The 24,076-nt window shown below is 39.5% G+C and overlaps 1 protein-coding gene across 2 annotated transcripts; it reads left to right on the forward strand.

The window, feature by feature from the left end:
* Positions 1 to 40: 40 nt before the first annotated feature.
* On the forward strand, positions 41 to 22,570 carry add3b (adducin 3 (gamma) b). 2 transcript variants are annotated; one of them, XM_038737472.1, is made up of 15 exons: positions 41 to 323; positions 7,496 to 7,734; positions 8,894 to 9,038; positions 9,739 to 9,890; positions 10,588 to 10,668; positions 11,833 to 11,982; positions 12,295 to 12,438; positions 13,170 to 13,268; positions 13,745 to 13,918; positions 15,482 to 15,742; positions 15,942 to 16,058; positions 16,763 to 16,852; positions 18,014 to 18,137; positions 20,241 to 20,336; positions 20,552 to 22,570. In XM_038737472.1, exons 2-15 carry the CDS (start codon positions 7,534 to 7,536, stop codon positions 20,800 to 20,802), a joined length of 2,085 nt encoding a protein of 694 aa, XP_038593400.1. In that variant the 5' UTR covers positions 41 to 323; positions 7,496 to 7,533; the 3' UTR covers positions 20,803 to 22,570. The 2 variants fall into 2 exon arrangements, with proteins under 2 accessions (XP_038593400.1, XP_038593398.1); XM_038737470.1 differs by lacking the exon at positions 41 to 323 and adding an exon at positions 6,449 to 6,688.
* The last annotated feature ends 1,506 nt before the right edge of the window (positions 22,571 to 24,076 follow it).

Below are 24,076 nucleotides of genomic sequence, written 5' to 3' on the forward strand. Positions count from 1 at the left end.
GTTTATGTATATATATATTGGGGGTGGCAGCTTGTCCCTCCCATTTTTTTCAGTCCATTCCAGACCCATCTGCGAGCTTGGTCTCCAGAACCTTCACTGACAAGTTCCCTTGCTTTCCTGTGAGAATAGGCAGCCGCTGTCACAGAGGAGCCGAGGGAGTTAGGAGATCAGAGGCAAAGCAGCAGTTGCCTCTCTTCTGGGAAACCAGATGACCCTCTTCAAAGTGATAATGTAAACAGCCAGCAACTGGTGGAACCGTGGGAGTTTCAAGTAAAACGTTAAGAATTCTTCTGCACGATAAGTGTAAAAAAACGACCAGCACTGTAAGTTGTATTTTGTTTCTTTTTAACTTATTTATCCATTTACTGAGCTGTGATCAAAGCAAATAAGTTATGTGGCATGGTGCAATTTTGTGATCTGTGGGCAATGAAGCTTTGGGAGTGTAAGATGTTATTTTCAATACACTGATGGCAGAGAAAGAACATCTTATGGTCCATTAAAAAAGACATTTCTTAGAAAATGTTAGAGTTTTTTTTTTTTTTTGTAAATCTAAAACAATCAAAACATGGTGTGTATGGTTTCTGAATGCTTTAATGTTTTCTTTGCTGTAAGACTTGATTGCATGTGTGCAACACTGTAGTAGAAGATCATTGCTAAACTGGCCTGTCTGCAGCTACACTGTCAACTACAGCTGCAGAGGCTTTAAACAGATGCTTTCAATTAATGTCAGCCTCTAGAAACATTACTCTGAACAAGCATTTGTTGACTTTAGATGTGGGGTTGGGGCAGCACAGGATGTCATAATATGTGTGCCTGGTGATGTGAGTTATAGACAGCCATAAAACTGAAAAGGCAGGTTGTGACCTAAATGCTTTCACCCGTGCAATGGATTGTTCCAAGTTTGCATTTTTACAAAATTTTCATTTTATGAGTTTTCCGTTAGATTAAGTTTTATGATGTCAGCTCCACACTAAATGAATTTCATAACAAATGGCATTCATTTACTGTGCTGAATTTGGACATTTTTCAGTTTGTACTTTAAATGTTAAAGGTAAACAGGAATTTTACAGCATTGCTTAATTGCATATCACCACTTCATTTTCCCATAGTGTTGATTACAACGTGACATACAAGGGTTCTGTTAGCCAGACCGCTACCTCAGTCCTGAGTTAAAGTGAACCACACACTAACCACTAGATGTCTAACATGGAGGCCATCCAAAGACAACCACAGTAGGAACTACAGCTAGCTCCTCCACTTAGGTAAACAAAGTACGTATCTCTCTCCACATCACTGCAGTGTCTGTATGTGTGTGAATGTTTATGTGTGAGATTACGTGCGTGTGTGCCGATGCGGTTCTACACCCAAAAGTTGTGAAGGCACTGTTCCAACTGTAACAATGTAAATTGTTTCAGGTTCAAAGTGTGCTCTGTTTTTGCCACCCACCCTGCTGTGGGAGTGTAGCAGGACCATTTTTAGCAAGTTGCGGAGTGACACATTCTGTGTGAAGTTACAATGGCATTGTTTTCGAGCAAAAATAAAAACTCTGTAGTACAAGTTCTCCTCTCTCTCTCTTCCCCATACATCCTTGATGCAAAACATTTTGTGTGCAAGTTTGGCTTAATGCAAACATGTATTTTAAAGTACAGCATTCCTGGAAAACTACAGTAGGGAAGTTCTTGTTTCCCATCAGAAAGACGCAGCTACATCCCTCTGTGCTCAGTGACCTTTGATTGTGTTCTGGAATAGACTATTCCCAGAAGTTTGAATGTATGGGCTAACATAATGCTCTGATCGGTCATTCAAATTGTCCAAATGTCCAGTAAGTTAGACAATACCTTTAATACACACCAAGAGAGCAATCTAAACTGAATTATATCAACTTAATTATTTTGTCTGCATCAAAGAATGACTGGAGAATAGCACAGATAATTGTCCCAAAGGTATCTGGGTCGAAAACATTTACTGTCTGTGAATACTGAAGGCATGTAAAATGTGGTCTAAAGCTCTTTGTGGTCCATGATCACATTTTAGTTTTTGAGGCCAGACAATATGGTGCTGTGTTGGGAAGCGTACTTTTGAAATTATTCAAAAATATTTGGGTCTGGAAACAAAAATGAATCGTCTCAGCTACTCAGCTGCCATTTGGCTCTAAACAATTGGTATCATTAAGCTTGCACACATGGTCAAGGGTCAGGTTGAGTTGTTAAAAAAGGTGCCCAGCAGTGGCCAAAGTATAATTACCAGAAACAGTTATCTGGGAGGAGGCTGGCAAAACTCTGAAAGGTTTATGGTCAATATTTCAGGGATGTCTGTAGTCGGAGGGAAAACGGTTGTGATCTCAATCTTCTAGGAAATCAATACAGAATGGCTTTGGTTAATGAGGAAATACAATGACCCTTTACCTCGTGCTCTAATTACAGGGAAGAACATCAGCCAAGGAGGCAGAATAACCAGTGTTATATTTGCTTATGAGATATCCTCAGTGTATTTCCATGAACTGGTGGAGTGCTGGCGGAGTTCTGTTTCTGTTTGCACACAGTGTGCAGATAACACCCTCTTGTCTGTATAAGTGGACGTTATCTGGCAACCATTCACTCTTCTCCTAATTCAGCCTCAGACGAGACACAGCATAAGCATTGGTTACCATGGCAACCATGTTGGTACAGACCAGAGACAAAAAGTTATTTTTGTGCATCCATAATGAATCATGATAAAAAAAAATGTACATCTTTTGTTATGAATGTTAGCGGTACTTTCTGAGTGGTCCCAATAAACCTTGATGATGATTATGTCTGCAGAAAGGTATTTTTGCCTATTTTGCATCGTGCGCAATAACAAAAATCCACTGAAGCAGCCTCTGGTATGTATAATTCTTGTCCTGCAGTACTTTAGTGACATCTGTGGTACCCAAGAGTACAGGCTGAATTTAGACCATCGTCTGTCAGTTTTAGGAGGAGACTGCAGATTCCAGAGAAAATGTTTCTTTTCCTTCCACAGAATTTTACAGCTGCAAGAGAGGTTATTTTATTTAACTAAGTCATCATAATAATAACCAATGCCAAACACCATCACCTAGTTTGATGTTGTCCAGTATTAATTCACAACATTAGTTATCACATCTTGAAATTACTATTAATGACAAGAGAACAAAACAGTCCAGAATTATCAAAAAATCATGGAGAAATGGAGTCATGAAAAATAATGAAATGTTGTTCAGGTCTTGCATAGAGCTTTTCAAAAACACTTGCTGAGTTCTGTCATAGGCTCAATAAACAGTAGTACTGTGTGATTTTGTACACATGCAATATTTTCTGTGCAACCTAACAATTATCATGGATTAACTGGTAGAAAATTATAGAAAACTAAATAAAATACAATGTTGACGCACAAAGATTGGTTTGTTTGTCACGGGGAGTACAAATCAACCAGTGAAAACAGTTGTATAATGTCTTCTGTGGCTTTGAAGGAGCTGTTGTCCAATTTCAGAAAATAACTATGATGATGTCATTGCGGTACCATGAGGGTTAACACAGCTTGGGCTCGGGGACAGCAAATTACAGCAAAAAAAAAGTTTACAAAGTCTGGGGGTGCAGAGTTTGAAAGACGTGAATATTTACCAGGCAGGAAGGGCCTATTGAAAAATCCTGTCAAGTTGCATTATGGGAAGTGTAGGATCTGGCATTTTTGGAACTTGACCCATACTAGACTAAGACTAGTTGAAAAGACTAAACTAGACTAAAGGTCTAGATGTCTACTTTTGGATACTGGATATTTTTTTCTTTTTATCTGTTTCCCAGAAGTCCCCCAACTTCAAAGAAGCACAATAGTTGGTGATGTTTTACAAAACAGTTAATGTAGTATTAAATAAAATCAGCAAATCAGTAAATCAGCAATTGCATCTAATGGTACTGTCTTCCTTTGATGAATGTTCTGCATGTTTACCATTTATATTTCATGTATACCCATACATTATTATTATGTTACCCCTGTTAAAGATCTCTCAGCCTACCTCTTCAGAGAAACCAGATAAAGCTCAAAGATAGATAAAACCCATGAGCAGCAGAGATGAGACCAAACTATGAGAGACAGAATCTGCAGGTCAAAAGGTGGCTCCATGCACTCATGCGATGCTAAATCAGTGGAGTTCTCTTTAAACATATTTCCTTGGGTCGGCACTTCTCAAACAAATGTGTTCGTTTTAATGTTGAGCTATCTTTTGTGTCTTCTGCTTCAACCACACCATTTATAGTTATCAACTAGTATAAACTAGAGTCACCATGTTCCAGATCAAGGTCAGGTCTTCTTCCTTGACATGCTATGACTATGAACAAATCTAATTATCATCTCATTATATCTTCTTTTATTATACTTCAAGCCAGCTGGCACAAGAGCACCATGTCAGTCACTGCATCAATATTTAGTTGTTTTTTTTATGGTGCTATCTCTTGGATGTATCCCACAAAGAATTATATGGAGGTCATTACCCCCAATTCTTTATTACTATTGTAAATGTTTACTTTTTTAGTAATTTATCTATGAAGCTTTTGCGTGCCTGCATTTAAAGGTTATTTCTACTGGAGAAGCTGTTTTGTGACAAAACAAAGGTGTGCTTTTATCTGTGGACATCATTATCCTCTGCAGTAATTTGTATGAATGAGATGTTAACTAATAACACCTGACATTTGGTCAATGCTTCCAAGACAGACTGCCCTCACTGAAAAGTTCAAATAGTCAGCGAGAATGCAGGGTCTGGCGGGTGGGAGGATGTTGTGTGTGTGTGTACTCAGACATTTAAGCTTGTACGTGGTTTCGGTGGGAACTCAGCCAGAAATAGAGAGGCAGGGTTTCAGGGTTTGAGGGGGTCACACGGCTCCGGAGTGAGAAAGTTCTGCTTTTCATTACATCAACCCATATGTCCACATACCTGCTCCACCTCCCAGACTCCGCTCTATTTCCTGGAATTGTTATGTCAGTCAGTGATCCAATCCTTCTCTATCTTACACCCCAAATCTAGATATTTGTGTGAGCGTGTCTGATTGTGTGTGATTAAAGAGGTAATAACTCAGAGAAAATTGCACAAAGAAAATTAGAGATTCCAGAGTTGCATTCACTTAATATTGTGAATTTGAATATTGCTACAATACTCTCCGGAGAGACTGATCAGCAAGGCAGAAAAGAGTTGAGAGGTGGCGGGAAGAGAGGAGGGATCCCTGTTCTTTAAGCAGGATAAATCTGCACGGCTTTGTATTTGCTTTAGTCTTGATCTTATTTCCCGTTCACAGTAAAAGAACCAATTTAATTCACTTGAAGAAAAGCAGTGTGAAAGTGTTTTCTGAAACAACCTAGCATGAGGCTCCATAAGCCGTTGCCGTCACTATATTACCATTAGATGAACTTCTGTATCTTCCGCCACAGATTGAAAACTCATCTGTTTAGGCTGCACCTTGGCCGATAAAAAAAAAAAACCTCTTTCTCGATGTAGCACTTGAAACAGTTCATCATATGTGATTAAGTTGATGTGCTTGCTTGATTCTGGTAGACTGACTGATTGTATCCACATGGTTGAAAGCACTTATTGTAAGTGGCTTTGGATAAAGGCATCAGTTAAATAGAAAAATTTAATCAGTAAGAAAAAGAATTGTGCAATAGGATTTCAAAGAAAGCGAAGCCAGCACATTCAGAGAACAAGTGGTGGATAAATATATGTTTAATGTAGTTCAGTGTGACAATCATAATAAATTAATTCAAATTGTGTATTAATGTTTAATGTGTGGCACATGAAAGGGATCACAATACATGTCACAATATATGTCTTTGGCTGTGGGTTTAAGAAATAGTATCGTCTTTCCTCTTTGGGAGAACATCTGTGTTTCATTGCTTTCTTTGAGCAAACATCCTATATTTTGGAAAAACTTTTCTTCTGGTGGAGGCACTCAATTTTTTTGAGGGAAGCACTTGCTCCGGCTTTGAAGTGCCTTGTTTTGGTATGGCTGGGCCATATAGCTTTGATGGAAACCTCTACTGAGGGCCTGTGGGAACACAGGAGGCTTAGTTATTTATGACATGAAGTTGCAGGAGTTAATGAATCACACATACAGAGACAGAGAGAGGGAGAGAAGAAGATTAATCACACAATAAATCACAAACTCTACTTCAAATCCTCACCTAGAACTGTAGCAACGTTATAACAAGATCCTTGTGGGATATAAGGGATACCACAGGAGATAAAACAATACCACAGAAATAAGGTCGTTAAACTAAAAACCTAGCGTAGGAATAGTACAGGAAGTGGTTGTAGGGGAAGAGCCTAAAAAAGCTGAACTGATCCTGAGTGGCCATTCCTTTGTCCCGCTGCATACATAAGGCCTAGTGGGTGGATGAGTTAAGTCACATGGTCACTTTTCCTTTTTCCCACACAAACACACCCACATCCTCCTCCATGCAGCCACTCTTCACTCTTCTTCAACTCACTACTTAACCGCAGCGGGCAGTCTGCACAGTGTGGATACTATAGCAGCACCCAGTTGCGACCTGCGAGCGTTTTCTTTTCCCACAATGTATCCGAATCGGGACTAATACCCGCCTGGTTTACCTTTATCCACATTTGCGGAGCCTGGGTCGGAGAAATTCGACATCACATCGTCCGGGGGGGCAGTTAATTCACGAGCTGAGCACTTTGTTGCAGGTAATTTTCAACATACAGTAACCGTTTTTTCACCCCCTCGTGGGTTCATGTGTTCGCTTTGTTTTTTATGGAGCTCGTGCAAGTCTCTAAAGTGCAGCTTCGGTTAATATATTCCCCTCCGGCGTTACTTTTCCAAGTTATGTTTGGTTTCAAGTTGTAATTTGATGCCATGCATGCAGTGCTCTGCAGAACAGGCGATAAAAGTATTTCGGTTTGTTTTAGTGAAACTTTCATTTCCAGGCCTGATGTAATAGTCCTGGCAGAATCTCCTCTACCCCCAATACAAGCCAGGTAACACTGCAGCACTAAAAAGCTGTTCAAACTGGTTGATTTGAATGAGGCCTACCTTTGTTTACTGTTCGATTCTTCACAGCTTCTGGCTGAAGGGGGGAGGCTGCTCCAACTTTCATCTCACACTTTATGAGTTGGCCTGATCCTTTCTGCTAAAACCCGCTAAGTGATAGAAAATAAATACTTGTGAAAATGCTAGTTGTGTTAGGTCTGTGAGGCAAGATGCTCACATTCATTGTTGCCTTATTAAACTGTACTTACTTCTTCTGTTTAATAAAAAAAACTTGCATTATGTTCACAGCAGCTGTGACTAACTCTTTTTTTGCCCATCAACAGCTTTGTACTTGAAAGTAGCATCAATCATATTACAATGTTTTCCTCGCTTTTTGTCTCCATCCCTGTAATTACATGAGTCACCACAGCATCCATACAGTGTCTTTTTCTGCTAAAACAACATCCGTTGCCATGGCAGCCTGAATGTGTAAGTAAGCTGTGATGTTTCACCCTCTCTTACAGATAACAGAGGACGAGTAGGGAGGACGTGCAGTGATAACATGAGTCTGGTGGAGGTGAGGCAGACAGCAGGGTCTCTCACCCTGTCCCTGTCCAGCAACGACTCTAAGGAGCGCTACTTCGACCGCGTGGACGAGAGTGACCCAGACTACCTCCGCAGCAAAAACATGTCGCCGGACCTGAGGCAGGACTTCAACATGATGGAGCAGAAGAAGAGGGTCACCCAGATCCTGCAGAGTCCAGTATGTAGCCTGCAGCTCCATATAAGTGCCCTCCTACACACAAGCTTTCAGTGTGTATGAGTAATAAACAGCGCTTTTAAAGCCAGAGAGGCATACCTTCACTCAAGACGGGCTGAAATGCATTGTTTTTTTCTTGTTTACATGTAGGTCATTTCATATAACTGGCACTTGCCACTGTCTAACCTCATACAGGAGTTCAGTGTCAAACTGCAGCTTCAATGAAAGGCGCTACTGTCAGACAAGTCTATCTGTGTGTGTGTTTAAAAATTGACACATCAGTTTTGATCTCTTTGGTTTCTGTTATTATAGATTAAGTAAAAGTGTCCCAACATTCTCTGGTTTAGGTTTCTCAGATATGAATATTTGCTGGTAGTCTTTGTCTTGCACAATATTAAAAAGAGTATCTTTGGGTTTTGGACTGATGGTTGGACAAAACAAACTATTTAAAGACATCTTGCCCCTCTGGGAGGGTCTGACTGACATTTTTCCCTATTTTCTGATATTTTATAGCTTAAATAATTAACCGTTACTGAAAAATGTATTTGGCTGCAACCCTAATATAAGCATTTTTCTTTCATCCTCCCCTATACATAATAGCATACATTATCTTAGTATAATGTAAACCAGATGGATGATAAACAGAACTGTGCAGTCTGGTTAGATTAAGTACAGGGAGGTGCATTAAACACATGCCAATGAAGTGCACTGAAATAAGACAAGCCCACACTCATCTGCAATTGCATAACAGGCCCAACAAGTGGAACTCATCTCGTCACCATGGGAACCTTGGTCGGATGAAGCAGAATGCTGGAGCTTGGCTGCGGCACGCAGGAGAAAGAAAATAGTGCGGCTTCAAGATTCACAGGCTACTCTTGAAGGCAAAAAATTGATAGTCAGGTTTAATGCGATCCCCCCTGCTTCTGGTGAACCCCCTTTTTCACAGACATACAAAGAGGTTCTTAGTAGTTTTTGTGATTTGTGTACAGTTGTAATAAGGAGCGTCTGAAAGCAAGCTGTGCTGCCTGGCACATCACGAGGTGGTGTTCTAATGAGGTTAAGGTTGTGTATAAATGAGTTGCTAGGCTGATGGAGCTTTACAGTGATGTTTGTGTTTCTTCTTTTCTCTCCTCACTGTACCCCTTTCTTTTTTTTCCCACAGGTGTTTAAAGATGAGTTGGAAGGCCTTATTCAGGACCAGATGACAAAGGGGAACAACCCTACAGGTCTCCTGGCTCTGAGACAGATTGCTGACCTGGTCATGGCCAGCACCTTGGGAGGGGCTGGTCCCTTGACTTCACCCATAAGTGAGTGGTGTTTCAGTGTCGATGTGTGTGAATGTCTCCATCTATCTCCCTTCGGGCCTGATTGTCATTCAGCATGTATACTCTGTCTATGTGCATTATGCAGGCTGAATATCTTCATTGTCAGAGGCGGAATTCTCAGACTCTTGTGACACTGAACAGCAGAAAAGGCAGAACGTTGTTGACAGCATTCTTCATTGTCAGTTTTTCTGTTAAGCAGCCCTCATGATCAGTCTTGGGAATGAATTACAGCAGTTTGCAATGCTAATTATGTTAGCGTAACCTCTTTGCCATATGCTTCTGGGCAGGTCACAGAGCTGCCCGTAGCTGAAAAGATCAATTTAAAAAAAGTTTGACTATCAAAACTGTTTGGAAAATGTTACTGTAAGAAATGTCTTAAGTCACAGAGGCAGACCTTCTCCTTTGAAAAACTAAAGTGGCTGTAAAAGATAGGGTCCTGTAATATTTAATGCCCTTATATGGGATTAAAGCCCAAAAATAACCTTCAGTTTCTTGATGGAAATTCTGAGAAAGGCCCTTTTTGAGCTTCAGCTGGAGATACTCAAATTCCTTGGCATGTTTTAACTTTATACGCTGTGAAAGCAAACCATGTAAACATCCCTGTAGATGTTAAAAAAAAAAAATACAAATTTAATGTTGTTGATGCATCACAGGTTACTGATGATGTTATGTCTTGCGGCAGGCTTTGGGATGGTGACTCCAGTCAACGACTTGTATGGCATCGAGTCTCCCTCCTTTACTAAGGGGGAGAAACAGAGTCGCTGCAGGCTGGCCAGCCTCTACAGGCTTGTTGATCTCTTCAACTGGGCTCGTTTTACAAGCTCCTACATTACTGTGAGTACAACATCACAATCCTGCTTCATCTGCTTGTGTATGCCGAACAATGTTTGTGCATCTTTATGAGAGCCTTGTGTTCTCTGGCTCCTTGAAGGCTTAAAGGGGAATACCTCTTTATTTTCAGAAACCATATATTATTTATGGTTTGGAAAATTCAGATTTGTGAATTTGTGCCGCTCCCCAACAGCAGGGACTCACACTGAAATATGTGATGAATACCTGCGATGTTAAGATGTAAAGCTCAGATTTCCCCCTAAGACAAAGTCTGGAAAATCTGTTTTAGCAACCCACACACTGATTTTTGATTTTTTCATAGTGCTTTCCTCTGTGGTTCAGAGTTTCTTGTGCCGATGAATCTGTGAAATGGGTCTCCCTGCTCTAAGTAGCTGCTAACCCAGCTTAAAGAACTTTTTTTAAGTATAGAGATTTGGCCTCCATTGGTATCAAGGCTTTTTAACTGGCTTTTTGACCCTGACAAGTATGTATTTATTGGGGAAACACTGCAGAGACATCATATGGTTCAGAAATACATACACCTCAGTCTCCGATTCTCCTGTACGTGCTTAACAAATGCTGATTAAACACTGTAGTAACACATCAGACGTTTCAGAATGGATTTTTTTTGTTCATGTTATTTATTGTGTTGTAACCTAGATAAGTTTTGGATTTTAATATTATGTTCATTTTGTCTCAGGTACGTGTCAATAAAGAGCAGGACCATATTCTTATTAGTCCACGAGGTCTGTCTTTTGCTGAGGTGACGGCAGCTAATTTGGTAAGCACAATGGCTGCGTGATTGTTGTCGTTTTCCAATCATGAGTATGGACTGCATTGTCATGGAATTTGTATTTTTGGTGGAAACACAAGCAATGTCTTTGTAAACATATTTAATGAATACCCTAAAAGTTAAACATTCAGGTGAGGAACAGGTTGTGTAAGTACAAAGACATTTTTATGACTTTTTATATGAGAATGGCCAAGTACCTGTAAGTGATAATGTATTGTTGTCAGCAACATTGGATTGTAACATTACCAACAGATGTGCATTTTCAACATACATTATGCCTACCACATCAGTTTCCTATAGGTTTCTAGATGTATCTGACAGCTAATAATAACTTTTCTTTTTTCTGTTGTGAGTTGTCATTTGTCTCCAAAGATAACTACTGAGCGTTTAGTGGGTCCTTCCAAAGATGAAAATCTTTGTATGTAGGACATATTAACCGGCAAGTGCTCTTACTAACTTTAATTTGCTTTATTAAATGAAAGTACCCCTGAAAGGTAAAAAGCTAAGCCTATACAGAATATACTAATAATACATAAACAGTGTTAGCATCACCTGTAAAAGAAAATAAAATAAACAACAACACATTTAGTCTAATTAGAGTGATATGAGCATTTTTGTGTTGAATCAAGGTAATTTACAATGAAATAGAAAGTGACATTTTTTTACTTTAGGATATTTATGTATTACAATATAGGATGAGTAAATATTTGATTTGTTATGTGTGAGTGTCAGTGTTTGTTAGATGCTAGCGTAGTGACGTGTATAGAATTTACATGAAGTAATTGTCCCCTAAAGGTACTCTGTGGAATTAAGTGCTATGGAGCAATGTTTTTACGTGTATGTCCCTGTTTAGTTTGAATGACATGCATGCACACACACACCAACACATGGGAGACGTGATGCACATACACATTGTAATGCGCCAGCTAAAAGCAGGGAAGGAGTCTGCTAGCTAGCTAACAAAGTAAATCAAGTAAATGAGAATATATATAAAAACAGCTTTGTAAATGTAAACATATATTTGTTTACAAAAAAACCCTCCACAGTGTGACTTTAATGATTTGACTATATTGTATGTAATCAAAATTATTAGTAATATTTACAGTTATTATTATAATAATAATAAGTTGGTTTTGTTTCTTTCATGTGTAGGTAAAGGTGAACATAATTGGTGGTGTGGTGGACCAGGGTTCTACTGATCTGGGTATCGACCACTTTGGGTTTTCTCCTCATTCTGCCATTTACTCAATGCGCCCTGATGTGAGATGTATCATCCACATACATACCCCTGCTACAGCTGCTGTAAGTATGCTCCAGGCCAATATTAAATGAGCTTCATCTTAATCAAAGCATAAAAAGCTGCTGCTAAATGCTTATTTTGCACCAGAGGAAATAGGCTGAATTAAAAGCAGCCCCCTGCATGCCTAGTTATTTTAGATGCAGATACCCTGTAACGCACTTTTACCATTTCCTTTGAAGCTTGGCTGTAAAATGCACAGCAGACGATGAACGTCGCTGTGTAAAGTTTTTTATTTGTGCCTGATAGCAAAAAATGTGCCTCCATTTAGATGTTGGCGCGTCACAGTCTTACTTGCTGTTATCCCATGTTAACAGGTGTCCTCGATGAAATGTGGAATCCTGCCCATTTCCCAGGAGGCTTTGCTTCTGGGAGACGTGAGCTGCTTTGGTTTCCATGGCAGCCTGGATAATAAAGAGGAGAAGGTGGAATTTCAGAAAGCTCTGGGCCCTACTGCCAAGGTACTGTCAGCGAACTGACTCCATTAGTGACAGGCTCACTTTCTTATACGATAGAGCAACTTGTTATTATATTATACTGTATGTACCAATGTTTGGATATAAGGTTATTTGTACCAGTTAGTTAGTTAGTTAGTTAGTTGGTAATTATAAATGAATATATGTGCTTACAGTATAAAATATAGACATGACCTGTGCCACATAAATTAATTGCTGTCTTTTGCTAAATAAAAAAAGGGAGCAGAATATTAGAAACACCTTTTCATGGAATAGTTTGACATTTTGGGAAATACGTTTGCTGAAAGTTAGATGAAAAGACCGATAGCACTCTCGTATCTAACTCTCCACCAAAAAGTGAATAAGCATATTAGAAACTTCTCTGTGACCTTCACATAGAAAGGCATCATGCAAAGGCCGCAAAAGCTGTCACCTGTCGACACTCATCAATTCAGCTCTTGATGTTCATACTTTCAGTTTGTGTTCCTAAACTACTAGATACACAATAGACAGCACATTTTATTTTACGGTGAATTTCTGCTTTAAGATACAGAGACTGTATTTGTACTATGCTGTCATGCATGTTGATATGGGAATATTTGCAAATTAATGCATGAATTACTTGATGCACATTAGCATATCTGGATATGCTGATTAGCTCAGCTGGATTTCTTTATCATGTATCATGGTGATTATGGTGGGCCATTGGCAGCTCAGGTGTTTCCTGTGTTTTTCAGGTGATGATCCTGAGGAACCATGGGCTACTTGCTTTGGGAGAAACAGTAGAAGAAGCTTTTCACTACGTGTACCACTCACAGCAAGCTTGTGAAATCCAGGTATAAAAAACCTTCATTTCTTTTCTTGACACGTCCTCTTCCTGGTAATGAAATGCAAACGTGCACCATTCAGGTGAGAGCAGTTTGTAAACTTGGCTCACTTCCACACAAGCTAACTACATGTGTATAAATCACTCATAACTAATATGTGACATTTCACCTTTTGAAAAGTTTTTCATTTTCTTTGACAAATAAGCCAGACTTGGTTGCAAATAGCAAAGTATTACTGCGGTGCCTGAAATGGAAGCAAAGCTGATGTCTAACATACAGTATGTTTGAAAAAAGCTAAATCAAATATAAGCAAGAGAGCACTGTGGGGGAAGTTGGGGGGGGGGGTTATAATTATATTAATTATAATTAATGCATGAGGGGAAATGGTTACTAATTGATACACAGAATAATAACATGGCCTGTAACTCCAAAAGTTAAAATTGCGTATAGCAGAATGACTTTGTTATCGCATGCCTTTTGTTTAGGTGAATGCCTTGAGGTGTTCAGGCAGCGTGGACAACCTCGTGCTCCTGGACAGGGAGAGGTTTAGACCCCTGACCCAGGGAGTGGCCGCCGCCGGGGTGGTTATGGACAATGAGGTGAAGTGGAAGGTGGGCGAGGCCGAGCTGGAGTCCCTTATGAGGATGCTGGACAACCTGGTGAGTGAACCTTGACCTGTGCCTTTTACCCATGATGCTTTGAGTTTCCTGTCTCAGGCGCTTCCACTGGAAGTGTCTGATTAGAAAACACAATCAAACTAGGTGCTTTTTTGTTAATCTAATGTGAAAAGGATGTGTAATTGAATCATTTTTTTATGATAGCTGTCACTGTGAGAACGTTTTTTCATGTAATTATTGTCAGACCATGTTAAATAGTGATCTGCTTTTTTTTCTTGTCTGTGGCTAACATGCTGTCTGTTGGTCTTGTTACACCTAGAAAAGTCCTGCGCTGTGCCTGCATCTCTGTCAATTTAAACCCTGCTATTCTAACCACACTGCTAATGACCAGGCCCTGACATGTTCTGTGGCCACTGAAGATGTCAGACTGTCTGTTTGAGTGTGCTACTCGCTATCAACTGCGGCTGGAGTGGCCTGCAGCTGTGTTAGCTCTGTGTGATCATAGCCCGCCTTTCCTCTCAGTCATAGCTTACAGATGGTGAGGCATGATGTGGGCAGTAACAGCCACACAGACCACACAAACACTTGGTGTAAGGACTCAAGGTGTACTCAATTTGGAAATCACGTTCTGTGGTGGTCAGTGGTGAAGTTGGAAATTATCCCAATACACTAAAGGTCATAGCTAATAATACCTTGGGGAGGTGAAGATTTAGAATTGGTCCTGTGCCGTTTTTAAAGTGATAAAAGTGATAAAAGGACATATATATGGATATGTTTAGGACATGTATTACTTCCCTAAACCAAACAAAGGAGATGGAATGGTGAAACAGATGAGTTGTGCGGACAAATGTTCTCCCATTTACCAATTCATTAAATTCAAATAGCAATTTGTCACACTGTAAAAACAACCAACAGTCACAAAGTAATAAACCTATTGTATTTCCTGCATGCCCTTTGTCTGTGCAGAACTGTATTTAAATATTACAACTGGTGTACTCTGTGTTTTATATATGGTCCATATTTCAAGCCTAAACAGGTTGCATGTTTAACTGTAATTTTTAAATGTTTAGAAAGTGCTTTTGGGTGGCACAGTGAACAGTACTGTGGGAAAAAAACGATGGCTTGCTCTCACTGTGGTGATCAAAGCCTGATGCAGAGCTTTTTTTCGGTGGCAAACTTGTCATATTGCCTGCAAGAAAAACCCGATTTGGATTTTGATTTTAGTGTTTTACTGCCGGCTTCAGTCTGCACTCTGCACATACTCCGAGTTCCCGTCAGTTTTCCAGTTGTCTCTGCCGTCTTTGATGTATTGTTAACAACACACTCCTTTAAACCAAAGTGTTATCTTTTCCCTCTGAAACTGGGCACATCTGCAAAAATGCTGTTTGTATATACAGCATTGTTTAAATATTTAGAAGCATTGTCTAAGTGGATCTTGGGTGGCCCAAGCATCCTTTGAAATTTGTATCTTTTATCGTTGATATTTCTTTTTTAATGGATTGTGAGGAAATACTGTAGATCAGTGCAAAATACTGCAAACTATTTCACCTCTGACAGTTCTTTAAGTATAGTAGAATAATGTTTCCAATCTATGTGATCTTTCAGGGATACAGAACAGGCTACTCATACAAGAACCCCATTGTTCGTGAAAAACCCCGCTCTAAGAACGACGTGGAGATCCCTGCCACTGTGTCGGCCATGCCACCAGAGGACAGTGAGCTGGGATTGCGGAGCCCCTTCAAGTTTATGGTGCAGAAACAGCAGAAAGAAAGGACCCGGTGGCTCAACTCGCCCAACAGCTACTTGAGGGTCAATGTTCCTGAACAGTCACCCAGTGGGGATGTCAGCCCCAGGACCAAAACCATGGTGCGTTGATTTTCATGTCAAACTGTAACGAGAAATTGAATCATCTAACCCTTATTGTTGTGGCGTCTGAAGGAAATGGTGATCTTGGGAGCTGCCATTCCTTTGCATTAGCCTGCCCTCTTGTGGCCAGTTTGAAAAATACATGTTATATATCTTTAGTGTTATTTTACCACCTATTAATCTGTTTTCTTTTCCTCAGTGGATGAAGTCTTCACAGCCAGGCAACAGCGTTGGCACACCAATAAAGATCGAGGACCCCAACCAGTTTGTGCCACTCAACACTGATCCCACAGAGGTTTTGTATAAGAGGAACCGGGTCAGTTGAAACATAATCACATTTTTCACACAACATTGCTCCTGCAAGTTATAATTTTCTGAACCAAAGACTTGCACAGACTTAATTTGTTTAATTAATGAATTATTATTGCCCGTATTACATCATGATTAGGGCTGGTATTTGAAAAATGACACCCAGTTCTCAAATATGCTATGTAACATTGCATTCTCTGTGATGTATGAAATTGGCAATAGACGAGTTTTTCAATAAATTGATGCTAATAAAAGCAACCAGTATATTCTGATAAGTAGGGCTGCGGCTAATGATTATTTTCATTATTGATTAATCTGATGTTAATTTTCCCGATTAATTGATTGGTTGTTTTGTGTAATACCAGTTTTGTCATACAAGACAAAGAAACACATCAAATACTCACATTTGAGATGCTGGTTTTTAAGCATTTTAGCTTGAAAATGACTTAAATGAAAAAAAAGTTGTTGTCAATTAATCTTTTGTAGATTAACTAAACCATTAATTGACCAATCGTTGCAGCTCTACCCTATAGCATGGAAGCTGCATTTCATATAGAATAAAGGATGAAGCTGATTGATTGATCCACTGCTGTCATTTGCCGAGTGTTTCTACGCCTCACGTTGGAAGGTGTAGTGTGGTATTTATATGTGTGAAATATCAAAGGTTCCTGAACCAAGTCTAATATGCTTTTGTTGGATACATTTGTTCAGATAAAAGAACAGCACAGAGGTGACCTGATGACTGCAGGACCAAAATCTCAGTTACTAGCAGGCATTGTTGTGGACACCATACCAGGGCCAGTAAGTATACCATTTTACCATTTGTTAAGAAGTTACAAAGTAACAGGTGCAACTACACTGCTTCATACAGAATGTGTTGCTGTGGTTATTATTCAAAATTTCGGAAGCACATTTTCTAAAACGCTGTCAAAGTTTTCAAAAGACTAAGAACAATCAACACTGCATTTTATACTGAGCATTACAACACTTCATTTGTCCTCCAAAAGGCAGTCACTCATTCAAAATGTTTAACTCAAAAGTAAATCACTTCACCAACGAGTTCATCACCACCACCAATGTCCCTTTATTGTTGCTGACTTTAGAAGGAAAAAAAACGTAGTGCTCAACGGGGGTGGTGATGACGCAGTAGATAAGACACATACCTTTGGTGTGAGAGACCCAGGTTTAAATCCACTGTGAGACACCAATGTGTCCCTGAGCAAGACACTTAACCCCTAGTTGCTCCAGAGGCGTGCAACATCTGATATGTATAGCAATTGTAAGTCGCTTTGGATTAAAGCGTCAGCTAAATGAATAAATGTAAATGACAAAAAAGAGCTGGAGTGCGTATAACCAAAGATAGATTCCAAAAAGTATGTAAAGTTTATCAGCGTAATAAAGTTTTCAGTGTCAGATTTCATCAATGCCTTCTTCATTGTGTAATAGACCTTCAATTTCATAGTTGAGTCCTTTTAACTTGTCACCAACAGTGGATGTTGATCAACTTACAGTATTGCCAACAGGTGCATTCACAAAACTATATACAGATTATATGAGCAAACAGACATTAACATATATTAATGTGATCATATGTGCAATTCTAAAAGAATTTCTGACCAATATGGACAGAAGACACGAAAATTGTATATGCTAATTTATTATTGAGATGTACATACAGTAACCCGAAAAAACAACTACTGGAAGGAGAATTAATTGAATTAATTTTCATTGGATAGGCTTACACAGTGCATCACTGGATCAGGTCTATATATCTGAACTGCACACAGGGTTTTGAGAAATCATGATTTTCATTCCACACTTGTGCCAAATGTACCGGGAAAAACTTAACATTTAAACATAAATGTATAACCAGTCTTCATTGTTCAATATTAAGGATATCTACAGTATTTACTGCAGAAATGCATTACATCTGGTGTCTTTTTATTCTCTCCTTTCAAACAGGCTTTCATCATTGAGGACGAGGAGCACACTCGCTCTCTTCCCCCAAACCCTTTCAATGAGCTCTCTGAGAAGGAGCTGGAGGAATACAAGAACACGGTAGAGAGAAAGCAGCAAGGCCAAGAAGGTACGTCAATCCTTCAACTGTTTCTTTACCATTATGAAGCCTTACAGTGCGCCACTGCTCTTCAGAGGCACAGAAAACCTCTAGTTAATTGAATCCTACTTGGGGTTCCATCAATTATATATGACATCATCCTATGTAGATTATAAGTGTATGATGTTTTGAAGTTAATCGTTTATCAGAGGTCACAAAAGACATTGAGATGCAGAGACTAATCAACTAACTAATCTCAAGGGGACTAACTGCAATATCTGACTTCACTAAGCAAGGCCAAAAAGAAACTGTCAGAGTTTAGGACCCATTAAATACAGATCTCTGAAGAATTATCTTTTTTAATTGACTAATGTGAAATACACACTGAACAGTATTGGCTGGATTGCAATTACTTATATAATTAATAATTGATTGCTTGGTCCTGATGCTAATATTGCAGTTTTATATATTCCAAAAAGTTTGCTGTACTCATTGCATCCACATAAAAACAGTGTCATTAGCCATTAGTCTAGGCAGTTAATTAGTCCAGTCAGAGTGCTTGGCGCCTGCCTAGAGGAAATGTTTGAAATACTTTGACTTAAATGAGGATATTTCTGCAAAAATGCCAGCAGGAGAAAAATGTCAGTCCATGGTTTCACTCCTCCTCTGAGTTGTGAAGTCAGTTCACAGGGACGGTGGGAGATGAGCTGCAAAGACATCGATCTTGTCAAACTCCTCATGTCTTGGTTACGACTGTAGACAAGGAAAAGAATGTGCGTGCAGGCGGGAAACATTCCTACAGCTGTGTATTAGAGTAGCACCTTTATGTGTCACTGTCACAGTAATGTGTCAAGCTTGGCAAGCACATAATAGAGATTAATGGAATGTAGCAAAGTTGTTAAACCAGCCTAGTGTTCAATGTATTGATTGCCAATTTAGTACAGACATTCGTGGCGCCCAGAGGATGAATCCTGATGATATTGGTGATCTCCTGGGCCCTCATTTATAAAACAGAGCAAGATCTTTACTAAAAGTTTACGTGTGCACAAAAGCTTATAAATCACAGTCCGCCTGGAAATGTACATACGTGGATCAGCCTCATATGCAGCCGTCACCCTACCATAAATGGTCAATGCAGAGTGCCACGGGCCCATTACACACTAGTGTCACCACAGTATTCATATGTTTACAGCTATCATACCGATTACTTCACACCTTGCCAAAATGATGCCGTCAATCAGCGTTTTCAACCACCCTGGGACGTCATTTGAAGATGGAGGTTTGACAGATGAACACGTTTCTTTGTGGGTTTTGTAATGCTCGGCCTTTATGATTATGATTAGGACTGATTATGAGGAAATGAAGTGTAGCGATTGTGCGAGAGCTGTCACTGGCTTTATTTGCAGACTAATTCACACAATCCATATGTGCAGGTAGTGAAGATGTACCGGGTTAGTCGAGGTGAGAAGGCAGTGTGTGTGTGTGTGTGTGTGTGTGTGTGTGTGCATCTGACAGCACAGTTGGGTGCGCTGCAGCAATTTTACACACTAAAGCTATATAAGAACTAAACTTGTACAAGGTGATGCACAGAAAGAAGATAATATTCAAACCAATTAACACTTGTTTTGCATGGGATATTGTGTATGCAACAGGCCCTGTTTTGTGCATACACAACAGTTAACCCCTGACCTTTTCTCTGGCACCATCACGAGGAATTGAATGAAATGTCTTTACAACTATTGAATTGATTGCCATGAAATTTGGTTCAGACCATCATCAGGTCAAAATCTTAATTTGTCTGGTTTATTACCATGTAACATTCAAAAGAAATGACGTTCACATCAGCCTCTCTTGTGCTTTGTGGTTAGCGCTAATTAGCAACTGTTAGCATGCTAACACTAAACAAAGATAGTGAAGATAGTAAACATTTTACCTGCTAAACATCAGCATGTTAGCATTGTCATTATGAACCCGTTAGCATGTTGACAATAACATTTAGCTCAAAGCACAGCTGTGCCGAAGTAGAGGAAGCTTCTCTGAAGGACATAATGCTGTTATCAAATCCGCCTCACTCACATGAACAAACCGGCTTTGATGAGTGACTGACCTCTGATGACTTGATTCCTTTTTCAGAATATGATGATGCCACTGATGCAGATGAGATGACGACATTTGATGGCTCTACTATTTCCCTCTCCCTCTCTCCCCTAATGACGCCAGCTAAACATGGTAATTAGTTAGGCAATAGGCATTGAAATTATTAGGTGTTAGAGTGCAACTAGCTGCTTGTTTGTTTCTGTGTTTTATGTCCCTCTGGTGTATTCTGTAAAGAGACGAAAAATGCCTCAAATGAAATGGATGCTTAAAAGTATCATTACAGCTTTGCCTGTGTGATTGCACTTATCCACATCCCACTTCACTGAATTGGTTTCATCTGTTGACAGACACAATTCCCAATGGGAAAGACCACTTGGCAGAAATGGAGGAGGCCCTGAGCATTGAGGTATCCAAGCTGAGCATGAGCACTTCGGAAACGGTGGATATCAGCATTACATCGAAGGAGAGCATCGGGGAGGCTCAGACCCTGGAGAGTCAAACCAAGTCCCCAAAGAAAAAGAAAAAGAAGTTCCGCACACCTTCATTCTTGAAAAAGAGCAAGAAAAAGAAGGACGAGAAAGAAAAAACTGAAGCCTGAGGGCATTTACTGTAAAAACAGTGTTTTTACTTGGAAAACATCTGAATTGTGTTCTGAATTTTCAGCTTGTTGAAGTAAAGTGAAATAATACAAATGACTATCATTTAGTCTGATAAAAGTTTTTACACAACGTCCCTCATTCACAGCTATTTAATGTGAAAGTTTTTCCAAGATGGTAAAATGGATGCGTTTTTTTCTCCCTGTCAGAATTTCTGTATTTTATCAAATGAAAGGTGAATGCTAAACTGCATATTTGTCGTTAAAACCCATATTTTGTTTTATTTTTACTTTTTATTTTCTGCATACACAATTTAACAAGGTTTTTAGAACAATAACTAAAAACCCGGTTGACCAAAATACAAAAGAAAGGGACATATCCCATGCCCAGCCAGCAAGAGAGAGAGAAACAGAGGGAAGATAAATAAATAAAGAGATTGTTACCCATATTTTTAATGGGGTATCATAGGACTACAATGTTGTGAAGGTTATGAAAACATCAGATTACAGTTATGTTGTTTTTTTTCTTTTTGCACAAGTTCATTGTTGAATGTATACGGAAAGCTAAAAAAATGTTTCAATGATTTTTTTTAATAGTAGTGTAACAGTGGCTGAACATACACGACATACACAACAATTAGCCTTATAAGAAGTACGATTTGTATTCATAGTTATAATATCTTGTAATAATATATGTTGGTTTATATTATAGGTATTACAATATAGTGTTTGATAAATGATTTGATAGTCTACATATTTACTTTACATACTAACTCTTAATACTAAACATGCTGTGATTGTGATTGATAATTCATTAATAATTCATGTTTTTACATTTATGTTAGTGGTATTTTTCCCATGGTTGCTGCTTTATTGTAATTTTGACAAGGAATTGACTGTGACTAACAGAAGGAGCTCAGCGAAGTGATGACTTTTGCATACTGATGTTTATGAGTTTGACTTTTACAGAATCGACAGGGAGTCACTTGTTTGGATGTTGACAATGAAAGTGCCAGGCGTGAATCACAGAAGGTTCAGTATGATGGATGTTTTGACAGATTATGTCCAAATAGTCAGTTGATGGCAATATGTGGTTGAAAGCTCATCTTCATAGCCACTGTTATATTTTGAGTTTGATATAAAGAGTATTAAAGGACCATATATTTACATCCCAGTCAATAATGTGAACCCAAAGGAAGTGAACTCTTTGCCTTTGTAAATAGTTTTTGTGAAGTTATTTTGTTACGGTAAACCAAATGTTAAATGATGAAATGTGACAGTACAATCTAATAACAATATTTTAACACTCCTGTTATCATTCACCTTAATGCACAGCACATTGTGTTTACAAATCATATAATGTAATTTGTATGCCGAGTGCTTGTATTTTCTCTGTGGTTTACATTACTATCTGTCACCTGAGGTTTTTCCCCATGGTGCTTTACATTTTTAGTCACCTTGCCTCAAAGTCAGTCCTTTTAAAATTGCCTTCCACCAGATGTAATAAAAGCTGGCATAGGTTTCAATAACTGTTTTATTGCCCTCTTGCTTATTGGCTGAAAGGTATTTGGTGTTATCATTTCTTATCTTTATCTTATCTCTTTAATGCATTTTCAAACATGAACAGGGTTTTTTCTTTTTTATGTTGTTGGATATTTATGCATTTGTTCCAGCTGTGACATTTCATTCTGGTTCAACTCCAGCTCCAGTTCTAAGAGACTACACAACACCTCAAGTATGAAATAAAGCTTTCTAGAAAACTGTTTACACAGCCCCCTCTATCTTTGTTTTTTTTTTCAGAAAAGCAGTGTCTCCCTAAAAACAATGCACTGTTCAGTGATAATTGACCTGTGTGAAGCTAGTCAGTCTTCAGCCATGATATGAATGGGCGTTGTCATGGTAATCCACTGAGAGGGGGCTGCGGAGACAAAGAGGGGATTTGGTGTCTCTAACAGGTGTTGAAGTTGGGGGGAGTGACAGGATCTATACCTACACCACCCCCAAACCCCATACACACCTTACTATAAGGACAAGAAGATGACATCAAAACTAAAAAATGACCAAATTAAGAAAAATTTTAAACATTTTATTTTGAAAAAAGACATACACGAGTCTTCTGGTAACAAAAACAGATAAAATAAATAAATAAAATTTTCTCTGGTAATGGGAATAATCAACACTTTTTTCAGCTGCTAAGCACCACCACCCGGTTATCTCATCAATCCTTTACAATGTGGTGATGACAAAGCTTAGTGTTGAGCTCTTCCGTGCCCTGACGGTGCTAAGGAGAGGACGGAGCAGGTGACACACGTCTGGCCTGCTGGTGTGTCCTTCTGCTGTGACCTCGGGGCAAAGTGCAGCCATTGTTTTGAAACAACAGGGGACTGCTGCAGCACAATGCTTTATCTGAGCCTGTCATCTTAGAGACCACCAACATGTGAGAGGATAGCATCCGATAGATAGATAGATAGATAGACAGATAGCATTATAGATATATTTGCCCTTTCAACAACACCCTAAATGCCCTAAACTCTCTGATGAGTGAGACCACTGTGGGATGTTTGGCACATTCTTTCATAAACACACACCAGCACCGTGTCACTTTATTGCCTCCTCTGTGACAGCCGAGCCACTGGTGTAATCCTCAGGCTTTTCAGATTACTCCAGTTGGGGTCACATTCTACACCAACCTACAGCGGGTCAGCTTTCCACGCTGTCGCTATCAGTGTGCAGCACGCACAGTCAGTCAGCCTGCACACGAGCCTCACAGCACAGATGAGCCTTTTCCTGGTGAAATGCTGTCAGTTTCCAATCCCCCACTGAACTCTCTGTCCGCGTCTGGTCGTTTTGTGCACACGGGTAGCTGTAGATGATGATGATGATGTGTGGAAAAGACTGTAGTGACAAAAGCCTTAATCAAATGGAAAAAAATGCATATTAGCAGAGAAACACCCCTATTCCAAAAATAGACCTGTATTTGTTAGGATCTTATAAGGCGCCTTTGCATCTTTACATAAATTTAGCCTTGTTTTTGCCACTAAAGTGTGCGCCTCTGTTTCAGTGTCCAGATCACGACCGTCTGTGTGTGTGTCAGGCCTTGCCAGGCAGCTGAAATGCACTCCATGGGAGGGTGTGCTCTCTCACAGGCGTCCGTTACAAGCCTGGCCACATCTGCAGCAGGCCAGCCATCTGCACCCATTGTTGTCTCAGAGGCACAACACAGCCCTGCACGCATGGCTGGCCTCGTAAAGGCAGGCCCTTTCCCCTCTGTCCTCCT

This window comes from Micropterus salmoides, unplaced genomic scaffold (genome assembly GCF_014851395.1).
Source record: "Micropterus salmoides isolate LMB-PRFRI ecotype aquatic unplaced genomic scaffold, ASM1485139v1 Ms_hic_scaffold_22, whole genome shotgun sequence".
Classification (NCBI taxonomy): domain Eukaryota; kingdom Metazoa; phylum Chordata; class Actinopteri; order Centrarchiformes; family Centrarchidae; genus Micropterus; species Micropterus salmoides.